Source organism: Microtus pennsylvanicus, chromosome 2 (genome assembly GCF_037038515.1).
Source record: "Microtus pennsylvanicus isolate mMicPen1 chromosome 2, mMicPen1.hap1, whole genome shotgun sequence".
NCBI lineage: Eukaryota > Metazoa > Chordata > Mammalia > Rodentia > Cricetidae > Microtus > Microtus pennsylvanicus.
This window is the reverse complement of record NC_134580.1, coordinates 104,256,580-104,271,025: the sequence shown is the minus strand read 5'-3', so window position 1 is coordinate 104,271,025 and position 14,446 is coordinate 104,256,580. Positions and strand designations below refer to the sequence as shown.

At 39.0% G+C, this 14,446-nt stretch overlaps 1 protein-coding gene across 1 annotated transcript in view; it reads left to right on the top strand.

The window, feature by feature from the left end:
- Positions 1-31: 31 nt before the first annotated feature.
- Positions 32-14,446, top strand: part of Fam227b (family with sequence similarity 227 member B) — a 151,457-nt gene continuing 137,042 nt past the window's right edge. The window contains 4 exon segments of the mRNA XM_075962047.1: positions 32-97; positions 4,232-4,347; positions 6,230-6,283; positions 11,649-11,880. Of these exon segments, the coding sequence (XP_075818162.1) occupies positions 4,297-4,347; positions 6,230-6,283; positions 11,649-11,880 (337 nt within the window). The 5' untranslated portion in view covers positions 32-97; positions 4,232-4,296.

Sequence of the window (14,446 nt, the reverse complement as noted above, 5' to 3'; positions counted from 1 at the left end):
CGTAAACTGCCCCTTAGGAACCGTGGGCTTCCGGCTGTGCTGCCTGCAGTGGCCACGCTGAGGAACTAGGAACGAGTTTCAGAAAAGCACTTTTGAGGTAGTTTCCCTGAGTTGGTGAGAAAATGCGAACTCCTCAGAACACCCCGCTTTACCCCCATCCTAATACTATATTCAAGAGAACTCAGACTTGTAGCTTTATGTGGCTGTGTCAGGTAGTTAATGCTCGGTAGATGTCATAAAACACGCAGAGTTGGCACTTACTGTACTTTTGAATATATGTGGATAACTTATTAAATCATCTTTCTATGTCCCACCTCAAAGAAACCTAAAAAAATTATTGTTAAGTTAGAACCAAAACTATCATATATCAAACAATTATTTAGTGTGTGGTGAATTATGAGAAACTAGCAAATGGGAGAAAAAGAATAGAGCCTCTGTGGACTCACAAATAAGAAGGCCAGGGTACTGATACTTACCAGACTAGAATTGATATAAAAAGTTTTAATAGTGTTATGGTAAAAATAAAACACTGCAGGTCCCCGAGTAGCAGCAGTGGGCAGCGGGTCCCCAAACCACAGAGGGCCATGAAGGCGAGTGGCCCACAGACCATGAGGGGCAGCAGGTCCCAGGCAGGGAGCCATGTGGTGGGTGAGAGACAGAGACAGACATGCCATGCAGTGTGTAGTTGGATATTTATTAGTGGGTTATGGAAGGGAAGGGGAGAGGGAATAAAAAGGAGGGAGGGAAGGAGGGAAGGAGGGAGGGAGGGGGAGAGGAGAGGAGCCATTGCAGCAGCAACCTCTTTGGGAGAGAGATGGAAAGGAGAAGGCTTGGGCTGCAAAGAGGAAGGGAGATCTGCCTGCCTTGGCAGGGTTGAGGGAGTGGGTAGAGCTGGGCTTGTCTCTTAAAGGGACAGGACAGACCAATACATTACCATCTCTTTTTTTATAATAAAAAGGTGGGAGGTTAACACAACGGGTTAAAGGAACTGGGGCAGCGAATTCTCAAGATTGCTTCCTGCTTATTTGTGGGTGTTGTCTTGGGGGGGGGGCTGAGAAAGCTAGGTACTGGTCTCTTTGTTCCTGTCTGATGTTTGTGGTATGGAGATGTTTGGTGTCTCTTACACCTGTTTAAGGTATTGGCAGAACAGAGGACAAAGTTAAGTTTAGGGGGAAAAAATTAGGACCAGGGAATTGAGAGGGGTTTACCAGATTTGTTTAAGGTGGATCCTTTAATTCAGCTCCCTGGAACTTACAAGAATTTTTTGGGTTTGTTAAAACATAAGTTTTAAACATCAGAATGACCGTGGCAGATGTTTTTGCATAATGAAAAGTATTTTTAAGACTATGGAAGGCAGCATGAGACAGAAATTTGATTATTTGTATTTGTCCTCACACCTTTATAACTTGCAGGTACACACCTTAATAACTTGTATTTGTAACTTACTGAAATTTGTTTGGTGAGGTTGTCCTTTTAAACAATAAAACCTCTCAGCTGTCAAACTGCATCAGAGATCTTTGAGAAGGATAAAATTTTACTTGAGTTATTGATTAAAAAATGACAGAGAACTCACTTAGTTGGCACCTAGAGCTACTCCTCAGGGTCCTCCATGGCCGCTGAAGGTCGTATTTTCCTTTTGCTATTTAGCGCAGGACCTTCTAGGTTCCAGAAGACCCTGTGGGCTAAGAAATTTTTTGGAAGACAAGCCTACCTTGACCTGAGCAGCTAGGCTGTCGATTCCAATGATTCTGCCCACTGTCTGGAGATCTTCAGTTTAGATGAAAGGCAGTTTTGTCCAGTGGTCAGCGCTTGGCAGTTGAAGTGAATTGCGGAAGGACGTTGTTCTGTGCCCATTTGTCTTCTGTCGTCTTTGGAGGAAGTAGAGTGCTGCTGCCAAGAGCCAACCCGTGTCTTTTTGTTATGAAAAGTTTTTTAATAATTAAATATTTAAATGCCATATTCCCCAGATCTCTGAGCAGTTGAGGGCTGTGTAGTGGGCATAGATAAATTATAGAATCTGCCTGGAGAGCTGGGTCCAAGCTTGATTGATTATACTGGCTCTCAACAGGTAAAGCAGGGTTGAATTAAGAGACTTAAAAGTACATACCAATTTAAAACATGAGACCTATTGCTTTGTAATGTGTAATGAGATAGAAGGAACAGACAATTATAACATTTAACAGTAAACATAAGTGCGTCTAAGTTATGCGTATGTACACACATACACTGACTGGGAATTAGGCAAAGTGGATGTTCTTGGTAGGCCCTACAAAGGCACTCCACTGCGCAAAACACACATGTAACAGAGTCAGCACCGGGGAACCAGGCAGGGAATACCTCAGTAAAGATGACAGAACTTGGTCACCTGACCTGGCTGTCAGTTAAGATGGCCATAAGGTCACCTGACCTCAGTTAAGATGGCAGCAGTCACATGTATGGAGAAGCCAATTTTTTTTGAGCCGTGGGAGTTTTGCCTGGAGGTGTGATCCACCCTGTTGCCGAGCTGCCATGCCACAAGCCATAGTGGGGAGCAAAGGCTGAAATTGAAAAAAGAAAGGTGAAAGAAAAATCCGGGGGACCCTGGGCCCCCAAATTGAATGCACTGCACAGTGACCCTGGGTCATTCACTCACACATTTTTAGCTATGGAAAGCAACCAGAGATGAATGCCCCTATTTTCTTGGGGGACTTCCATCAGTTGAGACAGCATGGGAACGTTGCACGGCTGTCTGTAAAGTTCAGAAGCCTGGGGCTGCTTATTTGTTTACAACAGTTAGATGAAATCTGTATGAGGAAAATTTAATTCAGGATGGTAGGAATTAGTGTGGCCATCCTGCATAAAAGAAAGACTAAGTCTGTGTCGTTTAACCAAGAGTAGGCCCAAATTATTCAAAAGAGTTCTAATCTCTCTTATTTAATCCATATGTGTTATGAAAGAGCCTAATCTAAGAAACAGAGGTTAAATCCATAGTCCTGAGCAGAGACTGCCCTCTTTCTGAGTCAGGATCTTGCTAAATGACCTAAGAAGCCCTCAGACTTGGAATCCTCATGTGTCAGCTTGCTGAGTAGCTGGGATTACAGAGCGGTCCCATTGTCTTCTTCATGCACTATTATTCAATCTCTAGATTATCAAATCTTTAATGTCCTGATAGTAGTTTTTAAGTCCTTGTCTGCTTATTACAGTAGGTGTCTTCCCAAGAACTTGATTTATACTGGCACCATTTCCCTTGGATTATGGAGTCTCATTTTTCTGCCTTGGGTTGTTCTGTATTGTTTTACTGTTGAACATTATGTAACAATCATTGTGGAAAGCAGCCGAGATTTAATTGTCTTTAGTTTTGGAACACACAGGCATTTTTCTTTATTTGGCTTTTAGAGTAAAAGGCTGGCTGGTCTAGAATCTTCTTGGAGTTGAGTTGAGCTTAGGGTTAGCTATAACTTTAATTGGATCAAGCTTATTTGGTAGTAACTAACCCTCCAACCTCTTCTAATTACTTCTTGTTTTCTTGGTATTTGAACCAGGAGAAGTTGGGAGTGACTGTGGGGATATTTTGCTTGTGCTTTAACAAATAAAGCTTGCCTGGAGATCAGAGTGCAGAGCTAGCCACACTAGTCAGCCGTAGATGACAGGCAGTGCTGGCATCCACCTTTAATTCCAGTACTTTGGAGACAGAGGCAGAGGCAGACCTCTGAGAGTTCAAGGCCACCCTGGGCTACGCGAGGCTGAATCAGTGTAAAAGAGAAACAGAGTTAGTGGTGGTGGCTCACTCCTTTAATCCAAGCACGGTGAAGGTGGAGACAGGAGTGATATGGCTGGGCAGAGAGAGGAATATAAGGTGGGAGGAGACAGGTGCTGAGGATTCAGTCTGAGGTTTCATAGAGATGGCATTCAGTTTGAGGATTTGTAGACAGTCTGAGGATTTCATAGCGGTAAGAACTTGAGGCTGGATGCTCTGCTTCTTGGAGCTTTCGGCTTTCACCCCCTAATATCTAACTCCGAATTTTTATTATTAAGACCAATTAGAATTTACACTACAAGTAATGGTTAATTTTTTTCAACTCTGCTCAGACTGAAATTTAAAGCTGTAAGAATATACCAATCTGTGCAGCTTTCCTTGTGCATACTCTTCCTCCACTGTGACTTTGTTGACAACATTCACAAGTGATGCTCAAAAGTGACACAGAGGGGCGTTATTTAAGTCATCTGCTTTTGTGCTTGGGTATCTTTGCAGTTTGTTCCCTGAACTCATACTGACACCTAAGGCCCAGCTGATCTCTCTGCATCTCCACGTTTAAGATGGCAGGCCAAGTTAAGGTACAGTGGTGGCTGCAGAAGCCTGCCCCTCTGGTAAGGAACTGTTGTGGATTTGTGCTTGTTTATAGAGAGTATGTTCTGTCTAGATTTCAGGTCATCAGCAGGGCTGGCTTCATGGGCTTGTCCTACTGTTGACCCGAGCTTGGTGCTGAGGGGAGCCCTGCATGTAGCTTAGTGCTTTGGCTGTGTTTGGTAAGTTGGGAATAAAGTGTTATAACCTTGACCCATCATGGTTATCAGTATCTGCTGGTTTTTATTAACACCTAGGAAAGAATGCTTTGGATATGGCCTGTTTTTTTTTCCTTATTACTTCCATGGAACAGCACTCTGCTTTTATGAAATAGATGCTCACTTACCTTCTCGTTCCTTACCTCCTTTCCATTTTCTTCCAGACTGTGAATTTCATATAGAAGTTGGCCAAGTTTTCTATGCAAACTTAACTCCTTCAATTATTTTTTCTATTATAATTCAAGTAAAATGTGATATTATTTTCATTTTATAATTGGAATAATTTGAAAACCATTAAGAGAAAAATAAAACATTTAAATTTATTTTTCTAAGCCTTTTGTTTACTCTGTCCCTCACATCTCTTCTTCAGTCTTCTTAATCCCAGAGCTCCATGTTTTTGTTAAGACTCACCTGACTTCATTTATTCTTGTTATTCTCTATAATGTTTGCCTTTATTATTGATTTTACTATAAATTGTATATTTAATGATATCTATTTAAATAATATTAAGAGCATGAAATATACTATTTAACTCCAAATGTGTAGTTAGTTTTACAATACATAGCCCTGTGGTCTTACAAACTGGACCGTTTGTTGGTGAATGTGCAATAAATGCATTATATGTGCAATATGTGCAATAAGTAAGTTCAAATGCAATTCCATTCTTTTCAGCCTTGTCAACATAGTTATTAAGGAGTTAGATTTATGGATTCTTCTTTCTCTCTCTCTCTCTCTGGCTTCTCCTCACTGTATTTCCATTCTCTAGACATGTTAGCATTTTTCAGACACCTAGATACTTCTCCCATGTATCTATTTACTTACCTATTCATCACATGATGCATACAGCAAGTACTTACAGGCTTGCGACAGTCACTGTATATAATCTGTGTGATTCAATTATAATGTACATAGTCTCTGTTTCTCTAGAGACAGGAATCTGCTCAATGTTACCCTGAAGAAACTTTGTAAGGTTCACAGGGTGAAACTTCCTTGGGGAATAAAAAATGACTTTCTCTTTTTGTCTTTTTGAGATATTTTGTTTTAAAACAGGTATTTCTGAGTAGTTAGATTGGTCTTGAATTTTCAAGCTTCCAACTAAAAGTGACTTTTAATTTGATATTTCAATAGGGATCTGAATAGGTCCAGAAGTGCTTGAAAAGAGAGAGTTTCAGACAGGGAATTATCTAAGCAAAAGGAGGAATGTGTACGAAGTCTCTAAGACAAGGACTCAGGGTTCATCTTGATAAAATTAGTCTATTATTGAGTACATTTTCAATGTACAGAGAAACTAATACATAATAAAAATGGAATTATGAATTGTTAGCCTGAAACCTCTATAGTATATTCACAATTTCCTGTGACTTCCTTGTCAACAGAGGAATATTTATTATATTTCTGGCTCTGAGTTTATTATGGATACAGTCCACAATAACTCAAAATATCTTGGAACTCTTGTTGGAATTTGAAATGAGAACACTCAGCAAGATTCACATTGGGATTTCTTGTAGAGGCAACATTAAAACATTTATCTCTGTTCCCTTTTAAAGAACCTAGACTTTGCAAAGTACACAAATGAATGTTTTATAGTATCTTACAGCTCTTAAATTTAAGCACTATATTTGCTTATGGGGTTATATGTGTTAAGTACAATTAGAATTAATGCTGTTGACTGATTTTGCTTCATTAGAAATGTCTAGATCCCCCAAAGACCTATGAAGAATTCTTAAAGTCTCAAAACTGGGTGAGTAGAGCATCCTATCCTCATTTCTCTTCTAATACACCTTTTAAAAACATTAGATATGGAAATTAAATAATAAAAATGTTTTCACAATTTATTTCCTTTCAGCGGACCATACATAATTTCCAGTTGCTCTTAACAATAATGTTTTCACATTTTAAAAACTGTTAGCCCTATGCATGCAATTCTGTGTACTTTCCTAAGATTTTTGTCTTATGTATTTTTACCTTTAAGAAAATCTGACAATTACCGTTACTTAGCCACTCATCGCAACTAATACTCACAGATAGTTTGTAGAAAACTTATACCAATATTCTGTGATTATTGGATCAAAGTGAAATATTCAAAATAAGTTTTCATATGGTTCATATGTATAATTACCAAGTCTTTTTGGAGTTCCTAGGATTCCTGAGGAGTTTTCTCTGGGGATCAGTTAGCTCACTTGTTTGCAAATGTGAAACTAGGGTTTGTCATACTTTGAGGTATGTCAGATAAAGGTTGGAATAAAGATGTCAGTTTGAAAGATAGGTGACATTTTAATGAGATGTGTTGAAATTTAATAAATTCAAATATAAATATTTCTACTTATGTAAAATATGAGCAGAATTTGCTATGAAATTATTGCAATGAAATTTTATGTGGGTATATGTGTTTAAATGAGTGCTTTTGTCCCAGTATTTTGAGAAAGAATTTCATTTAAAAATAAAATAAATAAAACCAGTTTCTGAAAACTTATTTCTTTTTTTATTATAAACAAATTTTTATACAAAATATTCTGATCAAGGTTCCCACTTTGCCCAGCTCCTACCAGTTCTTTCCCATCTCCTCATCCACTCAACTCCACACCATTTCCTTCTCTTTCCCTTTAGAAAGTGAACAAGCAAGCAAACAAAAACAAAAAGAAACAAAGCAGAATTTAAAAACCACAAAGAGCGCGCACACACACACACACACACACACACACACACACCTCATAAAAACAAAATAAGAAACTCTAACATGCAAGTAAAACAGCAGTAAGACAAAAAGTTCCCAGTAAAGCAATTTGAGTCAAAAAGTACAGAGTGTCTTTGAGTCATTTTGTGTTATCTGTCTATGGCTAGGCACGAGCCTACATTTAAGTGTAGTTAAGATGCCAAAGAGATTCCATAAGAGAAAACTAATTTTCCTTTACAAGAGGTGTCAATTGCAGACACCTTCTTGTTTGGGGGCTATGTCCTGTGTCCTTTGACCACTTCCCTCAGCACTAAGATCCAGTTTGCCTTGAACTTGTGCAGGCCCTATGCTTGCTGCCACAGTCTCTGTGAGCTCACCGTTTCTTTGGACTCACCCATCCCCTCTGACTGGTATAATCTTTCTGCCTTCTCGTCTACATAGTTCCCTGAGCCTTGAAGGGAGGAGCTTGATGAAGACATCCCATTTAGGATGTTAATTCTGTGTGTGGTGTCCATTTGTGGGTCTCTGTGTTAGTTTCCATCTACTGCAAGAAGCTTCTCCGATGATGGCTGAGTGAGGCACTGGTCTATGGGTAGAGCAGACTATCTAGGAGTCATTTCATTCCTATATTTCTTTAACAGAACAGTAGTATTTGGTTTTCTGCTAGGCCCATGACCTACCCAGTCTGAGGCCTATAACCAACCAAGCAACAATGTCAGGCATGGGTGGCGCATGGAGTGGACCATAAATACAAAGACAGTGGTGGTTTGTAGATTGCGTTTTGGGTGGGCTACTCAGTCTAGGGGTTGTAACCCACCCTGCAGTCAGTTATTCCAGGGTCCCGGAGAGGCACTACCTGTAAGATATGGGCTAGGAGACAAGAAGAAGGCCATGCGAAGTTTGTCAGAGCCTCCGTTTATTAGGGACGGGATACAACTTTTATAGGGTAAAGAGTTGGGGGATGGGCACAGGGGCCTGGGCTCTTGCTGCATGGTTCACGTTGGTCACATGGTCCTCGTTGGTCACGTAGGCAGGAGGTTACCTTCGGTCAGGTCACCTAGGCCAAGAAGTCACGAGTCGACACACCTAGATCTTTAGATAGTTTGGAATGTGGGGTGGGTTCCGCTAACAGATAGCTCTCCATAAACAGCCAATTTGGGTGTGGGGTAGGCTTTGATTCCTAACACAATTATGGGTGTGGGGTTCTCTGCAGACTCCCCAGGGTGATGGTTCCTGTAATGATTTTAGGAGGAAATTGGCTCCTGACAGTGGTTACTCCCACATTTGTGCCCCTGCTGTACCAGCATTTCTTTTAGGCAGGTCACTGTTGTAGATTGCAGGGTTTATAGCTGGGTTGATGGTTACCTTTCTCCTTGGTAGAGTACAGAATATCTTCCAGTACCATGAACACTAGACCATAGGGGTAAAAGGTCTAGTCAGGCACTAGCCTCTCCCTGTTCAACGAGACATGCAAGTGTTGTCTTCAGCATTAGGGCCTTATCATCAGTTTATGAAGAGCAACCAATAGCCATGGGAATAGCCTGATATGTGGGGCCCCTTTGGCTAAAGACTCAACTAGATATAACCCTTACTGGCCCTGGAGGTTTCACATTTTGGTGAGTGATGTCCAGTTGGGACATTGTCTCCCTCGTTACTTAGTGACTCCATTTATATTTCTTTTATATAAGTATTTATTTAAGTAAGTGTCTATGGTGGTAGTTTCTATATGACCCCTCAAATGGCCTTTATTATCGGTTGTCCCTCCGCATAGTCCCTCTTTTACCACTCTTATCTGCCCCTCCCCATTATTCTCCCACTCCTATCTCAGCCTGGTCTCTCCATAACTATATATTCAATTTCCCCTTCTTTGGGGCATCCTCCTCTCTGTGCTGTCCCCTTACTTGAAACCTAACCTCTGAGGCTATGCAAATGGCAGCATGCCTTTAGAAGGCTTAAATGCTAGCATCCATGTAAGAAAACTTACAGTATTTGTCTTTGGAGTCTGATTACTTCACTCAGGATGTTTGTCTGTCTCTTCCCATTTACCTTCAAATTTTATATTTTGTTTAATAGCTGAATAGTATTTTATTGTGTATATTGTGTATATGTACCACATTTTCACTATCTGTTGAAGAACATTTAGGTTGTTTCCCTGTTCTAGCTATTGTTAACAGAATGACAATGAACATGGTTAAGAAATTTATTAGCCCTGGGTAGATAGCTAGGTTTCCAGTACCAGGCATGATTTCTTTCTTGTTAAGCAGGTCTTAAATTGTATTAGAGAGAGCCGTGGCACACACCTTTAATCCCAGCACTCTGAAGGCAGACCAGGTGAATCTGTGTGAGTTTGAGGACAACCTGGTTTACAAATAGAGTTTCAGAACAGACAGGACTGTTTTACAGAGAAATCCTGTCTCAGAAATTAAAAATAAATAAATTGGATTAGAGAGCTGTTAAATAGCAAGGTATGTGTACCATTATTGAGGCCTTAGAGTTATTTTGCCATGCTGGTTGTCATTGTAGTTCATAGCATTGTAGTTGAGTAAATCTGTTGGTTACCTCCCTTCTTTGGAAGCCTGCCTGGTGCCTTCTGGTACCATGAAAGCTACTTCTCAGGAAGAAGGTTTTTAGGTCAGTTGTAGCTCAGAGGCCTCTGGGTCATGCCTGTGAAATGTGTGCCGTCTTCAGTGTAGGCCCATATTTCTATATGGTGTGGCAGCCAGGCACAAAAGCCATAGGCTCTGCAGAAAAGCTGTCTCTGCCTAGCAATAGCCAGGATGCTCTGCTCCTTCTCTTTTGTTATAAATGTAGATCACCTGGGGAGAGGTGTTGGCTGAAGCTGGTGACCTAATGGTCAGGATGTTTGGTGCTTCTTCCTTTGTAATTTGGAGGATATCTTATAGAGATGCTAATTCAGGCCTACATGACAGCTAGCATACAGGTAGATGCGGACATGACAGAAGGCATTCACCTGGTTACCTAGCAGATAGCCTAATGTATTTTCCCACTCGATTGATGTGATGGGATCTAAGCTGTTTGGATAATAAACAAGGGAGATTGTCAGGAGAAAGAGCCCTGAGATGCCCTTCCATGATGACCATGTAAGTTGTGTCTGATTATTCCTTGCGACTCCGTACCAGTCCCAGTTAGGGAAAACAATTATCTGTGTTGGAGTGACACGGGCTCCAACACTTCAGTAATAGGGACTTCTCTTCCATCTCTGGAGGACAACCAAGGGCAACAGCAATAGAATGTTTTGGGAATCTCTTGGACAACTCTGGATAACAACTCAAAAGTTGGCACCTCATTCCTCATGTGGGGGTTTTGGTAAATCATCTTTAGCTCTTGGAGGGAGCCTTGTCAGCTCAGATGAGGAAATTTCATTTGAACTATATATGTTTATGTGCATGTATTGTAGGGTTATTTTTAGGTACTAATAGTGTGATTACTTATGACATTTTTGGATATGAGCAAAACATACAATCATGTGTATAAACCTTAAAAAATGCTAAATGAAATAAACCAGACCCAGAAAGACCATTGATACGTTTTCAACTCACACAAGGATTCTAAAACAGTAGAACTCAGTAGCAGAGAATAGCCTAATGGTAGCCAGGAACTTATAGGAATAAGAGTGGGAGTGTATTGAAGGATATAAAAGTTTCTATTCTATAATATGAATATATACTAGAGATCTAGTAGACATATGGTGACTCTGGTTAATATATTTTAGAATTGCCAAGACAATAGTTATTAAATTTCCCACCATACAAAAACAGGCAAAACCTATGTGAAGCAATGAGCACGTTCTTAGCTTTATACTTAACTAGCCATCCCATAGTTTATACAGATATTAAAACATGTTTTTTATCATAAATGTGATTAATTTTGTGTATTACCTGTCAGTAAGGCTTGAAAAAAATAGAAGGAAAACCACACAGCTATAGTGCCCCTTAATTCTTTCTCTTTCTTTCCTGACAAATATTGAGGGGGTTATTGTACACTGAAATGGACTAATGCTAAAAGAATTGAATTCTTAATCCTTATGATTCTAAATTTATTCTTTATCTATAAAAAGCATCATTAGATCAACTGATGAAGTTTCAACAGAGTTTAATTTAGATAGGGAAATTGCATTAATACTAATTTTTTGATTCTTATAGTGCTATTACAAGGAGGATGCTTTCAATTTTTCAGAGATACTGAAGTATTGAGGGATAATGGGCCATCAAAGCAGCAATCTATGCTCAAATGATCCCCTAAAACATGTTTCTAGAAAATTTTTTGCAACTTTTGTGAGATTTTTAATTGTCTTGAAATTTAATCTTAAAACATTTAGCAAAAGTCATGCCTTGGAGTAAAATTTCCATTTTAGCTCATTAAACTCTGATGCAAATATATTTAAGATGATGTAGACTGTGTGTTGATGCAGGACTACTGGCCCAGGGATATTTACTTCAGAGACAATGATATCTGGGAAGATGTGATGAGGAAGCTGGAAGAGGACACCTCATTTGACTCTATCTACTCCTCCCTGTGGAGCAGTGTGCCCCGGACCTTTGAGGCCCTCAGCACCATGGATTTCAGACTAAGAGAGTGCTCATGGCTTTTGCAGCAGCATTCCTCCAATTTATTTGATTGCAGCGGAATTATTTCCAAGAAAAGTAGGATTTATTTTTATGTAAATAAATAATGGTCTGTGGCGTGTGTGTGTGTGTGTATCTGTCTGTCTGTCTGTGTATGCTGCCTCTATGTGTGTTCTCATAAAGAGTGAAATTCCAAAGTTTAAATATCTTAAAACTAAGTGTTTAAAATTTCATCATCCAGCAGAACCTAATAAATTTTTTCAGGAAGACCTGAGTATGTGGTTTGAAGGAATTCCTGGAACAAGCCTAAGACAATATTAACTACCTGTATGAGGCAAAGATTTTGTTCTCTAATGTTGAGATTTTTTTTCTTTATCTGCGAGGAGAGCTCTTGATGTTTTCCTTGTGATTGCATTCAATCTATACATTGCTATTGCTTTGGCAGATGATTATTTTCACAATATCGAATATTCTGATCCATGAACATAGGAGGTCTTTCCATGTACAGGTATCCCCTTCAATTTCTTTCTACAGTGTCATAAAGGTTTCATTGTAGAGGTCCTTCATTTCCTTGGTTAGGTTTATTTCCAGGTATATTCCCCCCTCACCCCTGCCGTGTGTGTGTGTGTGTGTGTGTGAGTGTGTGTATCTGTGTGTGTATGTGTGTGTATGTGATGTGTGTGTATGTGTGTATGTGTATGTGTGTGTATATGTGTATGTATGTGTATATGTGTGTATGTGTGTGTGTGTATGTGTGTGTGTGAGGTGAATGAGACTGACTCCTTTATATCATTTTCAGTACCTTCTTTTTTGTATCCTGCCACTTTGTTGGAAGATTTATCTGGTCTACAAGCTTTTTAACAGACTCTTTATGGTCTGTGTAGAATCACATAATCTGTAAATAAGGATTTTATTATTTTTTCCTTTTCTATTCCTATTCCTTGTACTTTTGTCTCTGGCTGTCATGGTGTAGGCAGCACTTCAAGCACTGTGTTGAACAGAGAGTGAAAGCTCTGACCCTCGCTCCTGGTTTGAATGGGATGCTCTGAGTTGTCCTGCATCAGCATCAACTTTCCCTAGCCCTTCATTGTGTCCCATAGATTGTGGCACATTGTGGTTTTGGTTTCATTCACATCCAGGATTTTTCCCCCTTACTGATAATCTTCCTTGTCTAATTTGTTCAGTGGTAGTGCAGCTTCCTTGAGTTTGTGTGCTTTCTCTGGGCTCTATTGCTGTTGATATCTGGCTTTGGTCCACTATGATTGAATAAATGCAGGATACTATTTAACTTTCCTACATTTGTTTCGACTTGCTTTATGTCTTATTTTGTGATCATTTTTGGAGAAAGTTTATGGGCTGCTGAGGAGAATGAGCATTCTGTTATGTTTGGTTGAAATGTCCTATAGATGTTTGTTAGGTCCATTTTATTTACCATGTGATTGACTCCAGTGTTTCTCTGTTTAGTTTCTGCAGGTGAGTCTTTCCACTGACATTTTGATTTGGCTTATTAAGTTTTTCACTTCCAACATCATTTCAGCTTGAGTTTTCTCTGACAATTCCCTCTCCTTATTAAATTCTATATTTTTGTCTCAGAATGACTTCTGCATTTCATTCACTTCTTTGTTTTTGCTTTGTTTTCTTTGAGTATATTGGTATCCTCTTTGAGTTGTTTGAATATAGTTAAATCATTCTTTTGAATTCTTTGTCCATAATATCTTCCAGATCATTCTCATTGCAGTTTGTTATTATAGGATTAATTTGGGGGACGCATCAAAATGTGTTTTTTCATGTTACTTTTGTCCGTTCTTTGGTACCTGTGCATCTACCCTAGGTTGTTACTTTCGTTCTCTTTCAGTGTTGGCATGCATTCATTCATGAGACGATTAGGAGGAAGGCTGAGGTGACCAGATTTCAGGGAGATGACAGTAGGAAGACAAGTGATCTCAAAGGCCAGGGCATACATAATTACCAACAAGTTGTCCAGACAGCAGCAAAGCCTCCCTCCTGTGCTGACTCAGGGACCTGCTAAAGCCAAAATTCCCAGTTCCATCCTGGCTTCTCCACTGTCTTGTTCATGACTTAATGAGTCAACCTGTTAAACAGAATGCTTGAACATGTTGATACTGGCTATGTTAATAAAGCCTGCTCTGTTTATTATATAAATTTGATTAGTTATATAGTTTAGATATTTAATATCCTTTGACTTTAGATTTTTCAAATTCAAAAATGTGTTTAAGTTCATATTTGAATTCATAATTTAAATTTTTCATGTTGAATTTTTAGATTATAAAAATTTATTTATTTTATAGAAGGTATATGTGTAGTATATATGTACCTAAATAATATATATTTATATTTACATATCTCTTACATATGCATATATATAAACTATATATGTAACTTTTATATAAATACATATATTATTTTGTAAAGAAAATACCTGTGAGTAAGCAGAGGGAATATGAAAAATCTTTCATAACTTCCTCCTTTAAAAGTATACATATATACATATACACACATATGTGTGTATATGTATATATGTATGCAAATATATATACACATACATACATATATACACATCGTTTTCAGTGTAAGAATATCAGAGGTAGTTTAAGATCTTACATTGTATAAATCACTTTGCACA